This window comes from Buceros rhinoceros, unplaced genomic scaffold, assembly GCF_000710305.1.
Source record: "Buceros rhinoceros silvestris isolate BGI_N320 unplaced genomic scaffold, ASM71030v1 scaffold14546, whole genome shotgun sequence".
Taxonomy (NCBI): Eukaryota; Metazoa; Chordata; class Aves; order Bucerotiformes; family Bucerotidae; genus Buceros; species Buceros rhinoceros.
In genome coordinates, this window is record NW_010415877.1 from 3,981 (window position 1) to 14,207 (window position 10,227).

Here is a 10,227-nt window from a genome sequence, read left to right on the forward strand (position 1 = left end):
CAGCAGGAACAAGAATATGAAAAAAACTATTTTCAGATATCGAGTATTGTAGATGATGATCCCTGTCTAATTGAATTTAGCTTTATTTACTGTAATGTTAATTGTATCCCTTTTTGAGGTAGAGGGTTTGGACAGTAGTTTAGGATGTATCTGCAGCACTCACAGGACTGGTTGCAGCCTATGAAGGCATCATCTGAGATGATGTAACAGCAAAACACCACCATGGTACAGCCTGCTGAGCCCTTATCAAATCAGAGCTGGCAAGTTCCTGAGGCAGTTACTGCATTCCTGGCTTGTGTGTAGGTCTGACCAGTGGTAATTTATAGGCATGAATCCCATGGCCTGTTCTGCAGAGTTTAGTATGCAGGATTCGATTTACTCTTAAAGAAGCAAAAGAGACAGTGTTAGAGTCAGAGAAGTATTGAGGCTGCAAGAACCTCTGAAGGTATGGACACATCCAATCTCCCGTACAAAGCAGAGCAAACCTCATAGTTAAACCTAGCTGTCCAGGTAGGTGCTGGGACCACCTCAGTTATCCTTAAGACATCCTTACAAGAAGAGTGATTCTTCAGAAGCTTGAGAAAAAGATTAAGGAAAGACATGGCATACAGTTCACTGATGCATCATTTTCAGCCTATTTCACTTCTTTTCTGCAGCAAAACACTGAAACATGTATTTTTGTGTATTTACACTGTAAGTATGCTCAACCTAGAAAACTGAAAATCCTGGTTTTATTCGGTCCAGAAATGTATGATGCGGGCTTGGGTATTGTTTTGTTTGTTTTCAGAGTTGAAGTAATTTTTAGGCTTGCCCAAAAAGTAGTAAGAGCACTATCCTACTCCATGCAAGTATCATTGCAATGATACGTGCTGCTTGCCAAGATCCGTTTGGCAAAGCAGTTTTGATTTTGTACTGAAGTGCAGATGAAGGCATGTGTTAGGAAGGTATCAGTGATGTTAGATGTTGACGCATCTTGTTTGGATGCATGATTAGTCTATCCGGTCTGGTGCCTTGCTAGCCAGCGAAAGGCCTCCTTACCTTACCAGACTACGGAAACAAATTGGCCATGCCTAGTGTAGTCAGAATAGCAGAATAATTTATCTTCGGAAAGGCCTCCTTACCTTACCGGACTACGGAAACAAATTGGCCATGCCTGGTGTAGTCAGAATAGCAGAATAATTTATCTTCTTCCAGAAAGCAGTGGCCATGTATAGGGCTACTCAGCAGATACCCTGAACAGCTTTGACAACATCATTCGCATGCCTTATTACCATTCTCTTTTGTCATCCTTGTTCTCCCTTTCTCTGATCTAATCCCTTCCTGCATAAACAACCTGCATTTAATGACTTCTGTGCCACTGGACATAGTCTTGCTAAATCCCTACCACATCCGATACGTGCTGTTACATAAGCAATCTTGACCTTACATGCTGTTGCTAACACAGTTACTAATTCTTTCTGACTTAGCACCTCCCTAAAAGGTCCCTAAAAGGCTCTGTTACCTGTTTGGCTACCTGTGAACTGCAGCCACTTTACTCATTTGGTGAAGCAGTCAAACAGATTGCCCAGAGAGGCTGTGGATGTCCTGGCCCTGGAAACATTCAAGGTCAGGTTGGATGGGGCTCTGAGCAACATGATCTAGTTAAAGATGCTTCTGCTCACTGCAGGTTGGACTGGACTAGGAGACCTTTAAAGGTCCCTTCCAACCCAAAATATTCTATGATCATTCTTAGCGTCTTTGAAATCTAACAATCCCTCATGGTGCTGTTTATAACTGTTATCTTCTCACAGTGTTACCGGACTCATCAAGCAATTTTCTCAGGTATTTTCTCTATAGTTACCCTAATCCTGCCAAGTTACCTTAACCTCAGGCCAGAGCCTGGCTATCTGCCTATGGCCTTAACATGCAGAAAAAGACCAAACTTTGCCTTCAAAAAGGGGACAGACCTGTTTCTTTGGCTTGTTTAAGCATGGAAGAAATTTCCGGCAAAAGACTATTTCTGTGGGTTTTTTTGATATAAAAGAAAGATAGAAATTAAATGCTGGGGATGATACGTGTTTTCTAAAACCACAACATAATGAGTGGGGTTTTTTCTGGTGTTTTGTAAATGGAACTTCATAGCTATAGGAGGAAAAGGCAAAATAGCGAGTGCGTATTTACTAGTTTTTACAGTTTTGTTACAGAAATAGTCTTCTGTTATGAACAGATAAACATTTGAATGAAATTAAATGTAAAACTAGCTCAAAAGTAGATAAAACGGTTTTTTAATTGGGATTTTTTTTCTTTTTAATGAGACTGGTGTTCCTATGAGAGAACAATAATATTACAGTAATTACTTGTTAGGAGCAGAGGATTTGGATATGTGGGTTTGAGGCTGACTTAAACCTTACAAAGAAGTTATGTTTGCCCATTTTCAGAGTAATTTATTGGAATTTACCTGTGATGCTACAAGTATATATAGGCTTTTTGGGTGGCTGAAATTGCACATCTTACCTTTTATTCTTTTTCCTAATCTCCTATCTTGGGTAAACTCAGTTCTGCTTCTTTTATTTGCGTGTTGATTGTTAGTGTCTTCTTTGGGAGAGCATATAATCTGCTTACATGGGAGAGGAGTTATTTCCAAAGCAATGCTGGTACTATGCAAATAATACATAGGATTATATACTGGTGGAATCAATGTTGACAAGTAGTTGTGTCTGTTCCGAGCTAAAACCAAGTACAATACAACGATTGCAAAAGAAAATATAAGTTCAATTTTCATTTTTCTTACTTTAGGAAAATGAGCACTGCTGCCAACTTTCCCCTTTCTTGTCCAAATCAAACAATAATCCCCTCAATGATCAGGTGTAAGTGATGATGCCAGTTCAAATGCTTTGTGACCAAGAAAGATGTCTACAGACTTTTATTATGGAAAAGTTGGTGCTGCTACAGTTCTTCAGAGAGCTGGAAAAGAGAAAAGCCAAATGGTCAAAATATGCAGATCCTTTGTCGCTGCAGATTTCTGACTTTGAAGTCAGTAGAGTCATGCTGGCTTGATTTTTATATGCTTCCTCCCTGTCTTACAATGCAAGAAGGAAATCCAGCTTTGAAATAATGAGAAAGTATGACCCAGGAATGTGATCAAAGACAGTATTTTGAAGTATTTACACTACAACAAAGCTAAAATGTTTTTGGGGTGCACACAGTAGTTCTCTCTGTTGGCCAGGTGTCTAAATCTTTGTTGAAAGACCATTGAAGAAAAAAAAGTGAAGAATTTTGTTTAAGATTTTATCTTATAATTTGATGGCATTCTGGACTATCAATCACCTGCTAGACTTTGAACGTGATTGGTACTGGATAAACACAAACCAAGGCAGTTTCTGATTTAAATATTCTGCATTTGTCTTGTGTTCAATCAGTGTGGCAATAACACAATTCAGAATCATTCCACAAAAAGACACGCATCCCATAATTTTGGTTGTAAGGCAGTAAATTTCATAGTTTCCCCCATTTTGCTACTTGTATGATTTTTCTCTTAAAATCGCTTTCCAAAATAGCAGTTGTTCTCTTTTAAAATTCTGGTTTGGACACAATGATTTACAACTGTACTACTTTAATATTTTTATAATTTTGGTTTTAGTGATATGTTTTAGAAAATGTTACAGGATGAAACTGCTGATGAGAACAGAGGAGAAAAATGTGCACATGTGAAAAAATGCATAGCTTTAACTTTTTTTGTTCATGACTTTCTAAATAGTTTCTTCTGTTGGCTGCTGTTTTGCTTTATACTAATGTCATCTCTGTTTCTTGGCATGGGCTTCTGCTCAAGGCTATTGTGAGTATGGCTTTCTATTTACTTAACACTACTTTCAGTTTGTAGACATTTATCAGGGTGGTGTTTTGTTTCATTTTTTTTCGAAAGATACTTGCTGTGTATGAAGTGAGTTTAAAATAAAAAAAAAATTGCTTTGAATATTCAAAGAGCTTATTTAAATGTGATCTAACCAGAAAGTGGAACACTGTAAGTTGTATGGTAACTTCTCTGTGTCTGTAGAGAGTCATCTTTTTCTCAGAAAGATGAGGAAAAAAAGAAAAAGGTAAAATTTCCACTATACTCCAGTGAGAAACACTCCCTCTAGTTTCTATGGGGACAGGAATTTACTTCAACTAATTTCCTACATGTCTTCCTGCAGATTGCATTGCAGTATTGATAGGACAGCTCTTTTAGCAAATTTTGCTGCTCTTTCTAATTTTAGGTTAATATATTAAGTCTAATTAAAAAAACATTGAAGAAATTAAAACAACTGTCATAGAATTTTGTCATTATGGATCTTGGTTTTACTGAGCTGTTTCCTAGGGCAATATTTGTAAAGTTTTAAAGTGCTCTAATTTCAGGGAGGTCACACAGCTGTGGAGAGAAGGATTGCTACCACAGGTGATGGCTTTACAGTTGTGATCTAAACCTGAGTGAAGTAAAAAAAGTTGGATTTTGGTTAGAATGTCAAAATTACATGTTTTTACATAATTTTAAAATTATGTTAAAGCTCTGCAATATATTAAAATAAGTCATTTAACTTTCTATTTTAGTCAATTCTTCTGAAAAAGAAACTTGAAGAACATCTGTAAGTATTTTGTTTGCCTATTTTGTTTGCTATTAGAGATGATGTGTTTTCCATATGGTAAGGAAGGCAGTCATTAATCATGCCTGTGGAAAATATACAGCTAAGAAAAATTAGATAACACAGGACTTTTTGCAAATCTGCTGTTTTCATACTATTTCATACTATTTTCATCTCATGGAAAACCTTTGTGTAAGCAGTAAGAGTGACGAAGGAACTGTCATTTTGTGGTGGCTAGAAAACTTTGCTTAACATTGTGTAAGTCTTTATTCCAGAGGACTTAGCAATTTTGTTCTGAGGAAAGCATGTTAATGTAAAGAAAATAAAATTGTTTACTCTTTAGTATACATTGTGGCATGAAAGGTAACATTTTAGGAAGTGTTATAATTTTGTTCTGCTATTTCAGCACCTCTTTTACTTGCGTAAAAATCAAAGAACTGCTTTTTGACTCGTTTGCAAAAACATAGTTTCTGTTGCTGTTGTGCGTAGCCATTTTTTTTCAATGTAATCTCAATTATGAGTATTCATTTTAGGCAGGCATTGTGCAATGAAACTTAATTTAGAACTTACAGTTATAATTACTGAGATGTTTCAGGTTACAGTTCTCTATATACCATAATATATACCATAATTTATTTAGCTTATTTAACAGCTTTTCTAACAAATATTTCCACAGTGGCATTGTCATTTGTCCTCGTGTCCAACAGCAAAAATCAGTCATGCTCTCAGAAATATATTACTGTCTGAGGAGGATTTTTTATATCACTTAATGTTCATTCAAGCGCAGTAATAATATTGGGAAAACAATATGTGCTTTTTATGGTTTGTACAGTGAGAAGCTCCATGAAGCTAACAATGAACTACAAAAGAAACGAGCTATTATTGAGGATTTGGAACCAAGATGCAATAATAGTTGTGAGTTACCTATGCAGTGCATTTCTTTCCTTTTATTTAATATATTTAATGTGCAAGGACTGTAATTACTAAAAATACAGGAGGTACGAAATAAACAAAGTGTGTATTTTAAATGACAGTGATATGTATGTTGTTAATTTTTCTGGAAGGTGTTTTGACGAAGAAGATGCCTCTAATACTTGAAATGCAAGTAATCACGTTGTAGAGAACACCGTAGTAAGAAATGACAATTCTGTAGAAATACTGAGTCACTGTCATGGTTCATCATGTCTCTTAAGATACTAATTTAGGAGATCCTTGCTGCCATTACCAGATTATTTTTACTCCCAATATATATACCCCATCAGAGTGTTTTCCGAACTGTGTTGTGATTTGAGAAAATGTTTGAACAGAAGTCAGAGAGATTGTAAGATATGGCATATTGTTCAGATGGTATCCAGAACAAAGCATCAGTTGTTTTTTAGCACATTGGTGCTACTTTTTTTGTTAGGAATATTGAAAGAGGTGCCTAAAATAACTTGTGAATAAAATAACTTTGGCACAGAGAGATTGAGGAAGATAGAAATATCAGTTCAATATTAATTACATACATTCAGTATCTAAAAAGAATTTTCATTTGTGTTGAGATAAAACTGCAGATTATGTTATGAATTCCACATCTTAGGAAACTTTAGAACACTTGGAAATGAGGTCCAGGATCTTCATGAGTAGCTAATAAATAATCCTGTCATACTTGATAAGCTTCAGTGCAAGAGTAGTAGCAGTCTCCTGACTCACCGGTTTCTAAGCATTAGGGTATATTGAGCCTTCTGTAGTTAGTCTGCTGAAATTGCAGGTTGCTTTTTAAAAATTTAGGTCTGGAATTTTGTCTTGGTAAAATAAAAAAATGGTTGTACCCTCTTCCTTTCTTTCCATCCTCAAGAAATGCATGTGAATAATTTTTTTCAGATTCTTTTAACTGTCCTGGCTGTGGCCAGAATGCTTAGGCGTTGTACGAGAATCTTGGCATGTTTCGAAAAATGTCAGGAGAACATCTGCTACTGAGTATTGAGTACTACTGATCAGTGAAAATCTTACTTGGTCCTGTTATCAGCCTAGTGTTTTCAGAGTGCTTAGAGAGAAAAATGAAGGAAAGCCATGAAAGAACATTTCAAAAGGAGGCTGCAAAACAGATGGACTGGTATCTGTTGTTGTCTGAGAGACATCAGTGTTATACGCTATTTGATCCAGAATGAAGCAGTTGGCTTTTTTTTCCCTAAGATCTGAGAAGATGTATAAAAGGAGCGTAAGCAATAGTGGCTTGGTATACTCTTATATCAACACAGGAAAAGGCTGTGCAATGAAATTTTTCTACTGGTCTGCATTGCCACTTAAATGTGGGCTAAAAATTAAAAAGAGTATATTCGTGTCACAAGTCTGATAAATTGTGTTCAGTGTTACAGTTTAGCAGATTTAAGTATGAGCTGAAGAGCCTGCCTGCTTCTATAGCCTTCCTGCTATAGAATTACTACTCTTACACATAATAGCTATTATGGAATAATATACCAAGATATTATGGAATCTGTAATTCATTAGTAAAATCATCTTCTCAGTGTATTCCGTGATTAAATTGATGATTCTGTTCCTCTTTATTTTTTCGTAATTTTCTAAAAAGCAACGTTTGTGTACAGAACAGCCATTTCATGAGATTATATAGGAATACACCTTTTTAATGTGTTTCTAAGCTGTTCAGTAATTAAAACTATGGTAACCTTAGATTCCTTATGTTAGCTTTTCTTAACTGAAAGACATTCTAGCTCTGCCTTAAATGTCTGTTGAAAACAAGCAATAAGCATAATATAATTACGTTATTTTCCTATGTTTGCATCTGCTAATATAAAGCACTCAAAATTGAAGAATTACAAGAAGCTTTACGGAAAAAGGAGGAAGAAATGAAGCAAATGGAAGAGCGATACAAAAAGTATTTGGAGAAAGCCAAAAGTGTAAGTATACATGTTCCATGTTAATGATCCATTTCTGACAGACTGCACTACGTGTCTACTCCACAGGAATAAAAATAAAGGAGGTATCTGTATACACACTAGCAAGTGAAAGAAATGGAAGACCGAGAGAGTTCTTTGTATCTTCTTACCTTTACAGTACGAATACTGATTAATTCTGCGGAATTTTACCCTGATTTTGTGTTAATGACTGTCCCCTTTTGCTACCTATCCATAAGTGCTTCTAATGCTTCTGTGCAAATGTGTACCCACTGCTACAGATATTTAAGAGTCCCCAAACAAACCTCATAAACCATGCTTTCATGTCAGCTGATGTCAAGAAGAAGGGTGTTAGACCCTTCCTAATGCTGTGATAACATTTTTTCCAGAAGTTCTTCTGGATTTCTGTCGCTGAGTGACAAAAGTACAGATCAGCAAAAGTAGTGTCCATACCACAACTGGTGGTATAGAAATAACTGAAATAGCTATGCTGTATTTTGGGATTGGAGAATCACCCATCTAAACCAGTTTCCTTCAAGGGAAGGAAGCTCTCTGAGTGAGCGTACTGTTTAACTGGCATTTGTGCTGGGACTTCTGAGGGCTTATGGCACAGTTCTCAAGAAGAGTTCTGCCTCTTTGTACACACAAACATGAGCAAAGCAAAAGATGCCAGAGCCATCTTTACCCATCTGAATTTTATTTTGCTGTCTCTGTTCGTTCTTTGCCCCCGATTTCTATTCGTGTTCTGGTTTATCTAACTGGGTTAGAAACTATTTTAATATGGTCTCTTTTATTGATGCTTTTTCCAAATAAAGTCATCTTTTTAACTGCACAGCCTTTGAGAGCTGTTACATTTCTCTGATGACATTCAGCATTCTCTTTGCCTTTAAAGCTTGATGCATGCTTCTGTCAAGAAGGTGGCTAATATTTAAGTGTGATATTCAGGATGTGGATAGATAACGAGCTTTGAAATGGCAATATTGTTGTCTCAGTCTAGTCCATTTCTTCTGTTACTGTATCTTGTTATTTTATCTGAGTTTGTCTTTGTTCATCTGATCATGGTAGCAAGTAGCAAGATCTTTGCTATGGCTGTATATCATTAAATTGGAATCTGTAAGTAGATTCCTAATTTGGCAAAACTTCATGCTTCCTTCTTTTACTTCTGTGTAATTTCCTCAATGGCTTCTTGTGAGACATTTCAAAAGTCTTCAGAAAATTTAAGCAAATAGGGTTTTTTAGGTTTTTTACATTTTAAGTTGCTGCATCTCAGAGTATTCCAGTGAAACACAGTAAGATTTGTTATTTATATGTGCTGTGTTACTAAGGGGTGTTTTCTACAGCAGAAGCATTAATTATTTCAGTTAGGTTAGCTCTTTGTGATCTTCTTATCAACTTTCAGGTTTTATGTTTTGGGTTGTTTGGTTGTTTTTTTGTGAGGATGAGTACAATCATTATAGCTTCTGTGTATTTTCTCAAAATCATAGTTTCTTAGAAACATTCACTTTTATGAATCTTCCTTCATGGGGAAAAATGTAAAAAAAAAAATCTGTAAAAATGACATAGTAAAATTTAAAGCATCATTTTATTTCAGTGTCTGGACACAATTCTGAACTGGATAGAAAGACAAAATAGGTGAAGTCTTTTTAATAACCTCTGGGTATATAAAAAAAGTTCTAAGCTATTTTCTATTAAAGGCTTAAAAGTCTAGGCATTTTGCTGAATTTATTCTTGGTTTAGCTACGTGTTTGCTAACACTCATGCTACCCGTCATGGATGCCACATACAAACATAACAAGGTGTCCTTTCATCTTATTAGCAACATAATGATCATGCATTTGCCACAGAATGCTTCATGATTTAACACAGCTATCTAGAAATGACAGTGCCTGGTACCCTAGGAAGGTTAATTGTGATGTAACTTTCCATAAGGACCAAAGCAGTCCTTCCTCAAGCAGGAGGAACTGACAGGGAGATGAACCTTAACCATAAAGAGAGAAACCTTTGAGAAAATGTTGATACCACTGTGGCACCAAGGTACTGCAGCTAGAGGTAGGAATGGTGTATGTGAGTCTGGGATCTGAAACCTGTTAGGTGTCACTTTTTCCTATTGGTATTTTTGTTTCACGGTCCTATAGAAGAGGGCCTGGTTCAGATGCTGTAACAGCTGATGTTCAGAGGCAGAGCACTTGTCATAGTGGCTGTCAAGATTGTTTTACAGGAGTCAGCCTCTTATAACTGCACATCCCTCTGTTTCACATTTTGGAGTGTCATTTCTTAGCACTGACATGTCTTAAGGCACTTTCTTTTATTTCTTAACCTGTCTTAAAAGGTTGTAATTCCTTGATTTCTTACCCTTCAGTTAGATTACTTTTGCAGGATTTAATTAAAAACAAACTGGTTTTCTCTTACAGGTCATTCGTACCTTAGATCCTAAGCAGAACCAGGGTGCAGCTCCTGAGATTCAGGCTCTGAAAAATCAGTTGCAGGAACGGGACAGAATGTTTCATTCATTGGAGGTAGTAGTCCTCATGTTTCCTGGTAGATGGATATTTCCTGATTATTTTTAGGTACAGACTAATACTTTTATTATATTTTGGTTTTTAATGTGTGCTTTTTTATGTTTGTTTTATAGAAAGAATATGAAAAAACAAAATGTCAAAGAGAAATGGAAGAGAAATTTATTGTTAGTGCCTGGTACAATATGGTAAGAATCTCCCAAACTTTTTACTAAAAAA

General features: G+C 36.0%; 1 protein-coding gene across 1 annotated transcript in view; it reads left to right on the plus strand.

Annotated features, from left to right (window-relative positions):
* Positions 1 to 10,227, plus strand: part of LOC104494715 (protein Hook homolog 3) — a gene marked incomplete at its 5' end in the record, with an annotated part of 15,742 nt that overhangs the window by 3,514 nt on the left and 2,001 nt on the right. Inside the window, 5 exons of the mRNA XM_010137580.1 lie at positions 4,567 to 4,601; positions 5,431 to 5,513; positions 7,395 to 7,495; positions 9,904 to 10,008; positions 10,125 to 10,196. Coding sequence (XP_010135882.1) covers positions 4,567 to 4,601; positions 5,431 to 5,513; positions 7,395 to 7,495; positions 9,904 to 10,008; positions 10,125 to 10,196 — 396 coding nt within the window. The remainder of the gene's footprint in view (positions 1 to 4,566; positions 4,602 to 5,430; positions 5,514 to 7,394; positions 7,496 to 9,903; positions 10,009 to 10,124; positions 10,197 to 10,227) is intronic.